The sequence below is a fragment of the Oncorhynchus masou genome, chromosome 8 (genome assembly GCF_036934945.1).
Source record: "Oncorhynchus masou masou isolate Uvic2021 chromosome 8, UVic_Omas_1.1, whole genome shotgun sequence".
Taxonomy (NCBI): domain Eukaryota; kingdom Metazoa; phylum Chordata; class Actinopteri; order Salmoniformes; family Salmonidae; genus Oncorhynchus; species Oncorhynchus masou.
In genome coordinates, this window is record NC_088219.1 from 18,226,162 (window position 1) to 18,240,200 (window position 14,039).

A 14,039-nucleotide genomic window follows, 5' to 3' on the forward strand; every position below is an offset into this window, starting at 1 on the left:
TACAAATAGCCTACCAAATGTTGGGAATTATACCCCCTGTCAAAAAAAATGGTTCCGCTGTCTCTGCATTCACCCCAGAGGTAGACGGAGGAAGGTGACTCGAAGGTTCAAAGGAGTATCCGCTTTTGTTTTGACTTCACACAAGAGATGTTTGACGCTGCATTCAGGGCCTTCATGCCAATCGCCACTGCTCGAACACCGACGCCCAGAGCATAATATACCTGCAAAAAGAGATTAGATCATAACAGTAACCACTAACCGATGAGCAACACCTATCCCCAAATAAACTTGTTTTCAAATGCAAATAGAGACCTCATGTCCTAAACAGAATGATTCAGAATTTTTTTCCCCATTAATAGATCAGCTCTGATGGGTAAATATCTGATGTGATTAGTGGAGAAAATATCAGAATTGGGCTGCCTGACTAAACGCAGCCATGTGGGCTTTAATATGTAACATGCATCTCCCATTTTACAAGGTAGTGTCTGATTATCTGACTAGTCTCCTTGGTCAGGTCAACTGTTCCTAAACTGAATGCATTTTTATTTAACCAGGCAAGTCGGTTAAGAACAAATTCTTATTTACAATGACAGCCTTACACCGGCCAAACCCGGACGATGCTGGGCCAATTGTGCGCCTCTCTATGGGACTCCCAATCACGGCCGGTTGTGATACAGCCTGGATTCAAAGCAGGGTGTCTGTAGTGACACCTCTTGCACTGAGATGCAGTGCCTTACACCGCTGTGCCACCCGGGAGCCCATTAGTCCAGCTTGGCAACAGGCAGAAACAATACACCAAGGCATAGACCAAAAGTATTGCTTTACCAACATCACAGGATATGTCATGATATCCTTAGAAGGATATCATGATTGTCAGCACACACACCTGCCGGGACTCTCCCTTCCCATATCTCAGCTCTGTGACAAAGTGTTCACAGTTTCCCCTCAGGATGCAGTAAGGCATCTCCAGGCCCAGCAGGCTGCGGGCATCCCTCAGTATGTCATAAACACTCCGGGGTTTGTGTTTGCCATCCAGCAGGTTGTTGACAAGGAACCTGTCCTTCCCCACTATCTCCTCCAGGCTCTCCTTGGTCACAACGGCTGTGTCACACAACACAGACACTAGGCTATAGGCACCAGCCCCAGCTGCCTCAGCTTAGGTAGGGGAGGTAGGATCAGAGGGGTGAGGCAGGGACACGTGAGAGTGGAGGAAAGAGCAGAAAGGGAAATCTTAGGAGGGTATCAGAATCAGATCAGTGATGTGTACTATGTTTTTCTGATAGAGTATACATGCGAGTATATATTTTATACGATTTTATTAACATAATTTTTCTAGGTCCATGAATCCCTTATACATGTACTTTATAGGCTTCTCTGTGCCATGACATCCAGTATTAAAGATCAGGACCAAATTGTACTTACTGGGGGGACAGAGGTGGACGATGTAGCCTTCTCCAACATACAAGGCCCAGTGCTGATAGGTCCCCCGGAATATCTCAATCAGGTCCCCAGGTTGAGGCTTTGTTTGATATTGACAACACAATATCAGATTTTTACATTACAACTGGCAATTAGTAAACAAGTCTATATTCAATGTTAATTCAGTATTTGACAAAGATTACCCCACAAACACAAACAGATATACCAAAGCAGGTCTGTCATCAAGTCAAATACACTGCACGGTGTTACTGACTTACCATTATTGGGACAATGTCATTCCTTTTGATAAGATTGTGACAAAAACATAACATATCCAGGTTTTGATTTGTTCTTGCGTATACTGTACTTATCCAGCATGTGAAAAAAGTTCATACTTGCAATATGCTCCCCTGTTGATTAAAACAGACATGCTAACCTAAAGCATGTGTTGCTTAGGCTACAGTGGATCAAGCCATTAATTGGATTTTCACAGTCTATTTTGGGTAGTAAACACTGATCTCTGACTGTTGGAGTAGTACTTGTGTGTTGTGTTGAGCGGACCTCTCAAAATATGCAGAGCTGACCTCTCAAAATATGGATGGCTTTCAACTAGAGTTTCCTTTGCCAATGAGATAATCTATGTAACTGTCTAATGGAAATTAGTGATTGGTGCTTTCTTGGGACCAACAGTTTCCACTGTTAGACCAGGTTTGGCATTGAAATGATGTAACATGTCTGGTGTGTTATGGTCGGCTTCTTTTATGAAACTTTCTTCTTGCCTGTTATGGATTGTTTATAAAGTGATCATAAAAAGTAACAACAATCCATACAAGGCAAGAAGGAAGCTGCAACGATTTAAGCGCTGCAATACAAATGACAATTGTACATATAAATTCACAACAATAAGATTTTTAAAAATAGTATTTTTTAAATATATAATGAAAATGTTCAGACCTGAATTTGGAAAGAAAATACAGTTATATCAACTATAGTTCAACTTTATTTTTTCTTTAACCTTTATTTAACTAGGCAAGTCACTTAAGAACAAATGATTATTTACAATGATGGCCTACCTCGGCCAAACTCTAACCCAGACAACTCTTGGCCAATTGTGCGCCGTCCTATGGGACTCCCAATCACGGCCGGTTGTAATTCAGCCTGGAATCAAAACAGGGTCTGTAGTGACACCTTTAGCATTGAGATGCAGTGCCTTAGACCACTGTGCCACTCGGAAGCCTATACTCACAACGGGTTTTAAACTTTGAAAGCCTTTCTATACAATGTGTGCTCATAATGTTGCTAATGGCTATCCAATAGGAATTCAATTAACCATAATAAAATGCCATTATACAACAATCTTTAAAAAATATATAATATATTTCACCTTTATTTAATCCAGGTAGGCTAGTTGAGAACAAGTTCTCATTTACAACTGCAACCTGGCCAAGATAAAGCAAAGCAGTGCGACACAAACAACAACACAGAGTTACACATGGCATAAACAAGCGTCAATAACACAATAGAATTAAACATTTTTTGAAAGTATATATACAATGTGTGCAAATGGCGTGAGGAGGTAAGGCAATAAATAGGCCATAGTAGCGAAGTAATTACAATTTAGCAAATTAACACCGGAGTGATAGATGTGCAGATGATGATGTGCAAGTAGAAATACTGATGTGCAAAAGAGCAGAAAAGTACATAAAAACAATATGGGGATGAGGTAGGTAGATTGGATGGGCTATTTACAGATGGGCTATGTACAGCTGCAGCGATTGGTTAGCTGCTCAGATAGCTGATGTTTAAAGTTAGTGAGGGAAATATAAGTCTCCAGCTTCAGCGATTTTTGCAATTCGTCAATGGCAGCAGAGAACTGGAAGGAGAGGCGGCCAAAGGAGGTGTTGGCTTTGGGGATGACCAGTGAGATATACCTGCTGGAGCGCGTGCTACGTGTGGGTGTTGTTATCGTGACAAGTGAGCTGAGATAAGGCAGGTCTTTACCTACCAAAGACTTATAGGTGACCTGGAGCCAGTGGGTCTGGCGATGAATATGTAGCGAGGGCCAGCCGACTAGAGCATACAGGTCACAGTGGTGGGTGGTATATGGGCTTTTGGTGACAAAACGGATGTCACTGTGATAGACTGCTTCCAGTTTGCCGAGTAGAGTGTCGGAGGCTATTTGGTAAATGACATCGACGAAGTCGAGGAATGGTAGGATAGTCAGTTTTACAAGGGTATGTTTGGCGGCGTGAGTGAAGGAGGCTTTGTTGCGAAATCGGGATTCTAGATTTAATTTTGGATTGGAGATGTTTAACATGAGTCTGGAAGGAGAGTTTACACAGTGTCCAAAGAAGGGCCAGATGTATACAGAATGGTGTTGTCTGCGTATAGGTGGATCAGGGAATCACCCGCAGTAAGAGCGACATTGTTGATATATACAGAGAAAAGAGTCGGCTCGAGAATTGAACCCTGTAGTAGCCCAGCTGATTTGCACGGGTAAAGGTTTTACAGCTCTTTCACAACATCTGCTATCTGGATTTTGGTGAAGGAGAAGCTGGGGAGGCTTGGGCAAGTAGCTGCGGGGGTGCGGAACTGTTGGCCAAGGTTGGGGTAGCCAGGAGGAAAGCATGGCCAGTCGTAGAAATTGAAATTCTCGATTATCATGGATTTATCGTTGGTGACAGTGTTGCCTAGCCTCAGTGCAGTGGGCAGCTGGGAGGAGGTGCTCTTGTTCTCCATGGTCTTTACAGTGTCCCAAAACTTTTTGGAGTTAGAGCTTGAGGATGCAAATTTCTGTTTGAAAAAGCCAGCCTTTGCTTTCCTGCTTTCCATAATAGCAAACTTCAGAAATAGTCTAATGTTGAGTCCATGCCACGTGGCATCTTTCTCATTTCATTTTAGACAGTACCATACCCATCTTTTCCATTAATTTGGGATGGACTACTGGCTACTTTCAGTCGCCGAACGTTGCAAATAGAAATTACATGAACGAATAGAGCCGACGTGCTTCCTGTTCCAAAACCCCAACGTGTTTAACGCACCTTTGCTATGCACACGCGCCTCCCTCGTCAAAATGAACTGACCAATCATTGAATGACTCGCGGCAATGTGGAGCGCATTCAAGATCGAAACGCTAAGCAACGGTTAACAGAAAGCACCATGTTTAGAGCGTTTATTATTATAGCATCCCACTACCATTTCAAGTTAAGGCAATAACAGGAGTTCGTCTAATTCGAAAATGTTCCAATACGTCTACAAGATGGACAGGGTTGGCTCTGACTGTCCCCCAAATAGCACATTTTGTTTCTTATAGGCATCTATCTATACTTTCTATTTGTCAAATCATCTGCGTGCACATGATTTGAAGGGGCGAGGCTTGAGAGCGTAAGCAAGCTGAATCGAGAGCGTAAGCAAGCTGAATCAAGATGGCGAGCTTCATTGAACGGTAGTTATTTCAGAATTCAGGTTCAGTTAGCCTGCTAGCAAGCCATTACAACAGAAAACATGTGTACTATTGCATCAGTCTTTGTGGATATTATATATAAATGCCGCATTTGGTCAGTTGTTTTTTGTCACGGATAGCTTGCTAACTAGAGGAAAACTACCTACCCAACTAATCAGTTCAGCAGCAACATGATTTAGCTAGCTGGAATATGATAATTGCAAACATAGTTACATCACTGTTTATTTCCATTCTTCCCTAGGATTTGCCTATATCGTGTGCTCGTGCTGTCTGTTTTCCTGAGCATCACTCAAGCTGTGGATCGCAGCAACTTCAAAACATGTGACCAGAGTGCCTTCTGCAGGTGATGGCTGCCTACCATCAATTCACTTGTAGAAAAATGTGTAACAACATAACGTTACCTAGATGGACATTTTGAGACCTAAACGAAATTGTGTGTGTGTGTGTGTGTGTGTGTGTGTGTGTGTGTGTGTGTGTGTGTGTGTGTGTGTGTAGTCGTCAAAGGGCGATGAAGCCAGGCCAGTCATCATACACAGCCTTACTGGAGACCCTGGAACTCAGTGACTCCCACCTCACAGTGCAGCTCCTGAATAACAATAATAAGGTCAGAATAAACCAGACCTGCTGCACACGTAAATAAGTTGTCATGGAGATTGCGTGAAATTACTTCGCTTTTATAATGGATTACTTGAATGGCACACAATGGAAATCCACCATACACTTAGTGTTCTTCCACATCGTGCAAACCGTGTGATCATTTCATTGCCTGTGTTCAGGTGCTCTTGCTGCTCGAGCTGTATCGCCTTCAGGGGAACATGACCAGAGTGAAGATCAATGAGCTGAAGCCCATCAAGCCTCGATATGAGGTGCCTGATGTACTCATCACTGACCCTCCCACTGAACTGTGAGTTTGTTAATTTCAATATCAGCCCACTATTGATGTCTCACAATTCTGGGATGGTTTTGTAATGGATGTAAAGTATAGAGAAGGTCCATAGTGGGTGTGTTGGCATGAGTGTGATGGCCGTTTCTCTCCAATGCAGTATGTCAGTGGTGGCCCAGGATGAGCACAGGGTGGTGTTGTCTCTGGGTGGGGAGGACTGGAGGCTCATCCTCAGTGCCCAGCCCTTCCGCCTGGACATCATGGAGGGCCCACAGGTGCTGCTGTCCCTCAACTCCCGGGGCCTGCTCGCCTTCGAGCAGCTCCGCATACGCAAGGACACGTGAGTCGCTTATGCAGTCTTGCATGTACAGGATGAAACCATGCATTTATATCACATGGAACAATGCAATTGAATGCATATACTAGACCTGTGATGGACTTTGACGGAATATTGCCGTGTAATATATGTTGTGTAATTTCATGGAAGGCTTTTAATGAAGGCTTCCACTTGTGCTCTCCTGCTGAATTTGATAATTGTCTCAAAGGTTTTCTAAAATGCACTTAGCTGTGCTGTACTGATCTGTTTTCCCGTCCTATTCTGTTCCTTTCCTTTCCCTCCTGTTTCTCACCATGTCCTCCAGTATTTCCCACAAAATAAGTAGCACAGTCGGTAGCATGTGGGATAAGATCAAGAGCGTTTTCTCTAGGTAACTGGTCTTAGCTTGCCTCTTGATGTAATGTTTGTGTGACACCTGAGTTGAACTACTGAAATAGCTTGCGGCTGTATTGTCTTATAGTAGAAATGCCACAAGTCAAAAATGAAGTCAATAGATTTTTACTTTTAATCTTAACTGTACTAGAGCAACAATAAATATATGTAAACATGTTGCTGTGTGCAATTTCTCCATAAGTCTGTACAGCCTCTACTGCTCAGTGTAGTGTACATATTTACTAAGCTTCCCACCACCCTCTAAACTAAACAAATTATTGCATGTCATATTTTATTCAGTGATTTGATTGGTTTACCCATGGATAATTATTAACAAATAAAAAATCTTCTGAATCATTGTCCTGCAAAGTTTAGAAATGTGGGCATATCTGTACCCATTACCAAGTCATTTTCTATTGGCTGAATCCTAACTTAAAATCTGCACATTTTTGTGCAACCCCCACATTAAGATCAATGCAAACACAAGTTAAGATGAACTGCTATGTCAACAAGATGCCAGTACATAATGCATGTTTAACTCAATGACAATTATCAAATGGAAAGAGTTTGTCCTTCAATCGATCACTAACAACATGTCAATCCAGGTGATGAAAAGCAGTTTATATTGCTTGACTTGTTCTTCACATTTCTCCATGTGGTTTCTATAGCAATCAATCAGTGTTTTGACATTGATATGTATTATTGTGTGATGCAGCAAAAGCCAAACAGACACAGAGGAAGCTGGGGAGAAACAGGACACAGAGAAGCATGACAAGGAAAAGGTGTGTGGTGTTCTATTCCAAATACCGTATTGTTCTGATACAAACACTGTGTGGGTTTATTGGTGCATTAATAGACCCCGTTCTGTCCATTTTTTTTTTGTGTTCAAAGTGTGTAGAGATAACAGGTTGTGAGTAGTAGGATGTGAGAAGAGCTCCAACTTCTGGTATCAATTTGATGTGAACTTTGAACTAGGGTGTGTACGAGTAGCACCGTTCTGAGACACTTCAGCTACACGTTTGGCCTCTTTTCTGGTTCTCCACAAAACCCCTCTCTTTCCAGGTGTCAGAAGGAGAGGAGGAGGCAGAAGAAGAGGTGGATCAGCCAGGAATGTGGGAGGAGACGTTCAAGACCCATGCTGACACCAAGCCTAATGGTACATCATTGTACACTACAATTCCATTGTAAAACAAACTGTTACTCAAGTCCATTTATTTGTTTTCACCTATTTACTTAACATTGACATCATGTGTTACATTTTTTAAATATATAGAAATAAAAACACTGCTCTAATGTAACCTGCCTCCTGTCCTCCAGGTCCCTCCTCCATCAGTCTGGACTTCTCCCTGCCTGGAGTAGAACACGTCTACGGCATCCCTGAACACGCAGACGGCCTCAGACTGAAAAACACAGAGTGAGACTATAAACGCCCTTGCCCCAATGTCATTTGCACTCAGCTCATCAAAGTGTAGTTTTCTGATTTATTTTACTTTTATTATCTAGGTCAGTATCTAGTCAGGTCAGAACAAATTCTTATTTTCAATGACGGTAGGTGGGTGGGTTAACTGCCTTGTTCAGTGGCAGAACAACAGATGTTAACCTTGTCAGCTCGGGGATTCGATCTTGCAACCTTTCGGTTACTAGTCCAACGCTCTAACCACTAGGCTACCTGCCGCCCCTTTTGTTGGTCATCCAGTGCTAACCCAGTGATTCCTGTTTCTCTCCTTAGTGGAGGAGACCCCTACAGGCTTTATAACCTGGATGTGTTCCAGTATGAGCTCTTTAACCCTATGGCTCTGTATGGAGCAGTGCCTGTCCTCCTCTCACACAACACGCACAGGACTATGGGTCTCTTCTGGCTTAACGCAGCAGAGACATGGGTGGACGTCAGCTCTGGACAGGTGGGTGTGTGTGTGACTGGATCTCACACACTGTCTTGCCTTTCCTTCTTTGCCCTTGGATCCACTTGGTTTGATCTCTGAATCCTCTTTGTGCTTGTTTGATTGCGTTCAGGGCTCCAGTGAGGTCCCTCAGACAGACGTCCGATGGATCTCTGAGAGTGGCATCATTGACGTCTTCATCATGCTGGGACCACGACCTAATGATGTGTTCACACAGTACTCTTCCTTAACAGGTACACTACCTACACACTCACTAACAGGAACACAGGTACACGTCACTCACGGTATATTCTACACATTCACACCAAGCACATTTTAATGTTCAATACATGGTCGGTTTATAGCTTCACTGCTCCCTATCCCAGAAGTGTTACCTTCACTTTAGAAATGACCTGTTCTCTGGCTGTTGTAGGAACTCAGGCCTTCCCCCCTCTCTCTTCGCTGGCCTACCACCAGTGCCGTTGGAACTACAATGACCAGGAAGATGTGAGTGCGGTGGACCAGGGCTTTGATGAACACGACATCCCCTATGACTTCATCTGGCTGGATATTGAGCACACGGACGGCAAGCGCTACTTCACCTGGGACAACAACAAGTTCCCACAGCCCAAAGAAATGCTGCAGGGCCTCCTGGATAAGAGACGCAAGGTGAACTTAATGATGGAAACATAGGATTTTGAAATGGTGTGTGTGTGTGGTAATGAGAAGATAATTTACATTTTTAGCACTGTTCTCTCTTCCTCCTCCACTCACTGCGTCCTCTCCTGTCCCGGCTGTCCACAGATGGTGACCATAGTGGACCCTCACATTAAGGTGGACAGCAGCTATAAGATCCACACTGAGATTCGCTCTCGAGGCTACTACATAAAAAACAAAGATGGCGGAGACTATGAGGGCTGGTGCTGGCCAGGTAGTGTACATATTTACATGTTCCTATGTACAAAAGTATGTGGACACCCCTTCAAATTAGTGGATTCAGCTATTTCAGTCACACCCGTTGCTGACAGGTATATACAATTGAGCACACAGCCATACAATCTCCATAGACAAACATTGGCTGTAGAATGGCCTTACTGAAGAGCTCAGTGACTTTCAACGTGGCACCGTCATAGGATGCCACCTTTCCAACAAGTTAGTTCGTCAAATTTCTGCCCTGTTCGAGCTGCCCCAGTCAACTGTAAGTGCTGATATTGTGAAGTGGAAACGTCTTGGAGCAACAACTGCTCAGCCGCGAAGTGGTAGGCAACACAAGCTCACAGAACGGGACCGCCGAGTGCCAGGCCTAATCACCCAACATCAGTACCCGACCTCACTAATGCCCTTGTGGCTGAATAGAAGCATGTCCCCACAGCAATGTTCCAACATCTAGTGGAAAGTCTTCCCAGAAGAGTGGAGGCTGTTATGTCAGCAAAGGGGGAACCAACTCAATGTTAATGCCCATGATTTTGGAATGGGATGTTAGGCAAGCAGGTGTCCACATACCTTTGGTAATTTAGTGTATTTATGGATTGATAAATTTTAAAACGTGCCAGACAACACAGTGCAGGTTAGTATTTGTCATAAATGTTGCCCTGGAAGCAGCTCTGCAGAGTGGTCATTTGCTGGCACAGCCACAGTCATGAAATCTGATTTAAACTTAACCTTAACCACACCACTAACCCTAATGCCTAGCACTAACCTTTTTAAATTAAGACCAAAAAGCGAAATCATACGTTTTTCTGAAATAGCCAATTTGCCCCATCTAACGGAAATTGCTGAGTTCTACCCCCAGGGCAATATTTTAGCAATAAATGTCAACGCAGTATAAGGTTTGCCTGTGTTTCTACTGATTCAGTCACCCAAAGGCTAGAATTGTTTAGAACTGTTATGTATATGTACTCTATATTTTCTTGTAAAAGGGAATGCAGGTTACCCAGATTTTACCAACCCTGAGATGAGGAAGTGGTGGGCCAGCATGTTTGCCTATGACCAGTATGAGGTGAGTAAACCCTGTGTCAGTTAGTCTCATCTCCGCATTTTAAACGCAGTTACTTTTTCTCTTTCCTTCTTTCTTGACTTCCTTTGGAAACTTTGTCCTCTTCACTGAGTCAGTTAGCATTGATGTCACTGGTTAACCAGTAAAGCTACTGGAGCCTTGAGCTACTGAGACCCCAGATGTACTGACATGTCATTATCTCCTGTTTCTCTTCTCCAGGGCTCGATGGAGAACCTGTACACGTGGAACGACATGAACGAGCCGTCTGTGTTCAACGGTCCAGAGGTCACCATGCACAAGGATGCCCTCCATGGGCCCTGGGAGCACAGAGACATCCACAACCTCTACGGCTTCTACGTGGTGAGGAAGGGAAGGAAGGGCGTTACTAGGACTAGATGGCCCCGGGGGTGTTCACTGTCCACACTGTTGGGATTGTTTTGGATTAGTTACAGCATCCTTACTTATTTACTGCCATCTACTCGGTCTTCCCTTCTTTCCCTCTCTCAGCAAATGGCGACAGCAGAGGGTCAGATCCAGCGCTCCGGGGGGTTGGAGAGGCCTTTTGTCCTGACCAGGGCCTTTTTCGCTGGGTCTCAGCGTTATGGTTAGACCCTTCAATAACGCCTCCCTCTGGTTACCATAAATGTTGTATACTGTATGTCTTCACTGAACCCCAACCCACTCTTGAAGTGTTCACTCTCTCACACACGCATTCACCCACTCTCCTCCAGGTGCAGTTTGGACTGGTGATAATGCAGCTGAGTGGGGCCACCTGAAGATGTCCATCCCCATGTGTCTCAGCCTGGGCCTGGTTGGCATCTCCTTCTGTGGAGGTGAGGCTAGCAGGGATTGGTGCTGCACAGATTGGATGGCTCGGTTTATCCTCGTTTGATGGTAATTCTTAAAGTATCCTAATCACTCCTCTCATCCCAGCTGACGTGGGGGGTTTCTTTAAGACTCCCAGTGCAGAGCTGCTGGTGCGTTGGTACCAGGCGGGGGCCTACCAGCCCTTCTTCCGTGCCCACGCCCACCTGGACACCCCGCGGAGGGAGCCCTGGCTTTTTGGCCCTGACAACACAGCTCTCATCCGGGAGGCTGTTCGTCAGCGCTATACCCTTCTGCCCTACTGGTACCTGCAGTTCTACCATGCCCAACGCACTGGCCAGCCTGTCATGAGGTAGGCTCATCAAGCCCCATGTAGGGCTTGACATTAACTTTTTTTAAGACACTTTTTAGTTAATTTTTTAGTTAACTTTTTACTTGTCAGCTCAAGTCACTAGTGCAAAAATAAACAATATTCTGTAACACCATAATAACCATTATTATCACTGGTATTGACAATGGAAGGCTGCTGGTCTCTGATCCCATGTATTGTCTCCTGCCGCTGTGGCCTTGAGCAACTCACTTAAACCCCCACAAAGTAAAATACTGCACTGATAGGCTACTGTATAAAACCCATATGTGGAGAGCTACTGGGTGTGCAGGTTTTTGATCCGCACACTATCTAATTCTGATCGGAGTAGGCTTTTTTTTTACATGTCCATGCGGAAAACTTAACTCTATAATCGTCTTTCTGACTTTGTTTTACATGCCCAGGCAAGCGGACAAGTGTTAATGTCGAGCCCTGCCACGTCTGTTTTGAAGGTCTATAGCTGGCACCAGTCTTTGAGAAGATATTAGAGAGAATCCTTGTATTTTGATTCACCTTGGGTAGTATTCTCTCTCTCTGTACTATAGGCCCCTGTGGGTGGAGTATCCAGAGGATATTGCCACATTTTCCATTGACAATGAGTTCCTGATTGGTAAGTAGGTTAGGGAGAGTGGCCTTTAGACCGGTATGTACTTCTTAACTTTTTATGGTACAATACTTTTGAATACCTAAATGTTTGGATGAAGTTGAGCTCTTCAACCTGGTGAGGATGATGCATTACCCCAGGCTACCTCTCCCCCTGTGTGTTCATCAGGCAGAGATCTTCTGGTTCACCCTGTAACAGATGAAAGGTCTAGTGGGGTCACAGCCTACTTACCTGGGAATGGCGAGGTGAGTTTTGAGGATAGAGAGCGAGGGAAGGCTGACCTGGAGTTTTGCCTGTTGAACATGTGGTATATTTCAATCAACCTGATACCTTCTCGTCCTCTGACATCCTCGCGCTTCTCTCCCCGTCACAGGTCTGGTATGACGTCCACACGTTCCAGAGACATGCCGGAGCTCAGAACCTCTCTATCCCTGTCACCATGAGCTCAGTAGGTTCTCTGTTAACATGGATCTGCTGTTTGTTTCTCTCAACTCCTATGGTCTTTAGCCATCACCCACCTCTCAGCACCTTTTCCCACAAATAAATCTCCCACCTCCTCTTCCCACCACCTCTCACAGATTCCAGTGTTCCAGCGAGGAGGTTCCATTATCTGCCGGAAGAACCGTGTTCGCAGGTCCTCATCCTGCATGGAGAACGATCCCTACACCCTCTACGTGGCCCTTGACTCACAGGTATAACCTTCGTTTACACCACTATGATATCACTACCATTGGTGTTGTACCATTTTACTTGCAGGGGCTTTGTCGTCATTTAAATGTTTCTCTTTGTTCCAGGGCAATGCAGAAGGAGAGATTTACATAGATGATGGTCACACCTTTAAACACAAGACAGACAAGCAGTTTATTCACAGACGCCTGAGTTACACTGCGAACAGCCTCTCATCAAGGTCTGTCCCTCTAACTAACATTATCATTCCAACCAGGCCATGTTCTCCCTGTGTTTCTGTATCGAGTGTAACCTGTCTCTTTCTCTGATGCTGCAGTGATCTGTCTCCTGACTCCCAGTTTCCCACGGCCTCCTGGGTAGAGCAGGTGAACATCCTGGGAGCTCAAAAGCCTGATGCTGTCACCCTCACAGCGACAGGTTAGTCATGTACCGTCAATAACCAGGCAACATGGTGTCACGTGTAGAGCCAGGAGTTTCCCCTGAATGTCCTTCTGGTCTGGTATAATGTAATGAAAAATAACTTGTTGCAGCGAAGTTATTTTTGTGTTTGCAGGCTAGTGCAGAAAGTGGTAAGGGTTGTGAACATTGGGGTTTGTTACAATGTGCCTGATGTTCTTCACCCATCCTCCACAGATGGTGGGGAGTCTTCTGTGGAGTTTGAGTTTGACCCGGACACGGCAGTCTTAACTCTTCGTAAGCCAGGCGTGAACGCAGGGGTCAACTGGACATTACATCTGCGGTAACACAGGACACACACACAGAAGTCAAGAGACAAATGAAATGTCACACACAGACTTTTGGACAAACAAGTAAACATACAACTACAGAAAAGCACACAACCAGATTCAAAAGTGTGGCTAGGATTTGGAGCAGTTACCCAAACCCTGAGAAAGAAACCGCAGGAGAAATGGATCGGGGTTGTTGAAAGAGTATGAAACTCAGGACCACAAATGGTGTTAGTCAGGAGAAATTCTGCACCACTAACAAGAGGCTGAATCTTTGATACTTAATTTTAAGAAATATTTTTTCCAGGGTTGAAATTATGACTGATGATAATGACTCCCTATAAGACTCTATATGACTAGCTAAATAAAGTAAATAAATGATGACAATGAATGTCCAAATTTAATGTTTGTATTTTTTTCCTTTCCATTTTTGTTACAATTTGCTTTTACATGGGTTAGCATTGTGAATAGACTAGTATGA

The 14,039-nt window shown here is 44.3% G+C and overlaps 2 protein-coding genes across 3 annotated transcripts; one reads left to right on the forward strand and one right to left on the reverse strand.

The window, feature by feature from the left end:
* Window positions 1-107: 107 nt before the first annotated feature.
* LOC135543770 (phospholipase A and acyltransferase 3-like) lies at window positions 108-1,751 on the reverse strand. Its single transcript, XM_064971119.1, has 4 exons — window positions 1,698-1,751; window positions 1,423-1,519; window positions 887-1,155; window positions 108-221 (listed from the first exon to the last, which is right to left on the reverse strand). Exons 1-4 carry the CDS (start codon window positions 1,749-1,751, stop codon window positions 108-110), a joined length of 534 nt encoding a protein of 177 aa, XP_064827191.1.
* A 2,828-nt stretch (window positions 1,752-4,579) lies between these two features.
* Window positions 4,580-13,962, forward strand: LOC135544283 (neutral alpha-glucosidase AB-like). Of its 2 annotated transcripts, XM_064971771.1 has the most exons (25): window positions 4,580-4,864; window positions 5,124-5,225; window positions 5,378-5,486; window positions 5,659-5,786; window positions 5,926-6,105; window positions 6,407-6,472; window positions 7,190-7,256; window positions 7,537-7,630; window positions 7,792-7,888; window positions 8,204-8,375; window positions 8,488-8,608; window positions 8,788-9,023; window positions 9,159-9,285; window positions 10,274-10,353; window positions 10,570-10,710; window positions 10,858-10,954; window positions 11,082-11,183; window positions 11,284-11,527; window positions 12,088-12,152; window positions 12,315-12,391; window positions 12,520-12,594; window positions 12,725-12,838; window positions 12,941-13,053; window positions 13,150-13,250; window positions 13,467-13,962. In XM_064971771.1, the coding sequence occupies exons 1-25, from the start codon at window positions 4,845-4,847 to the stop codon at window positions 13,574-13,576; spliced, it is 2,838 nt and encodes a 945-aa protein (XP_064827843.1). In that variant the 5' UTR covers window positions 4,580-4,844; the 3' UTR covers window positions 13,577-13,962. The 2 variants fall into 2 exon arrangements, with proteins under 2 accessions (XP_064827843.1, XP_064827844.1); XM_064971772.1 differs by lacking the exon at window positions 6,407-6,472.
* The last annotated feature ends 77 nt before the right edge of the window (window positions 13,963-14,039 follow it).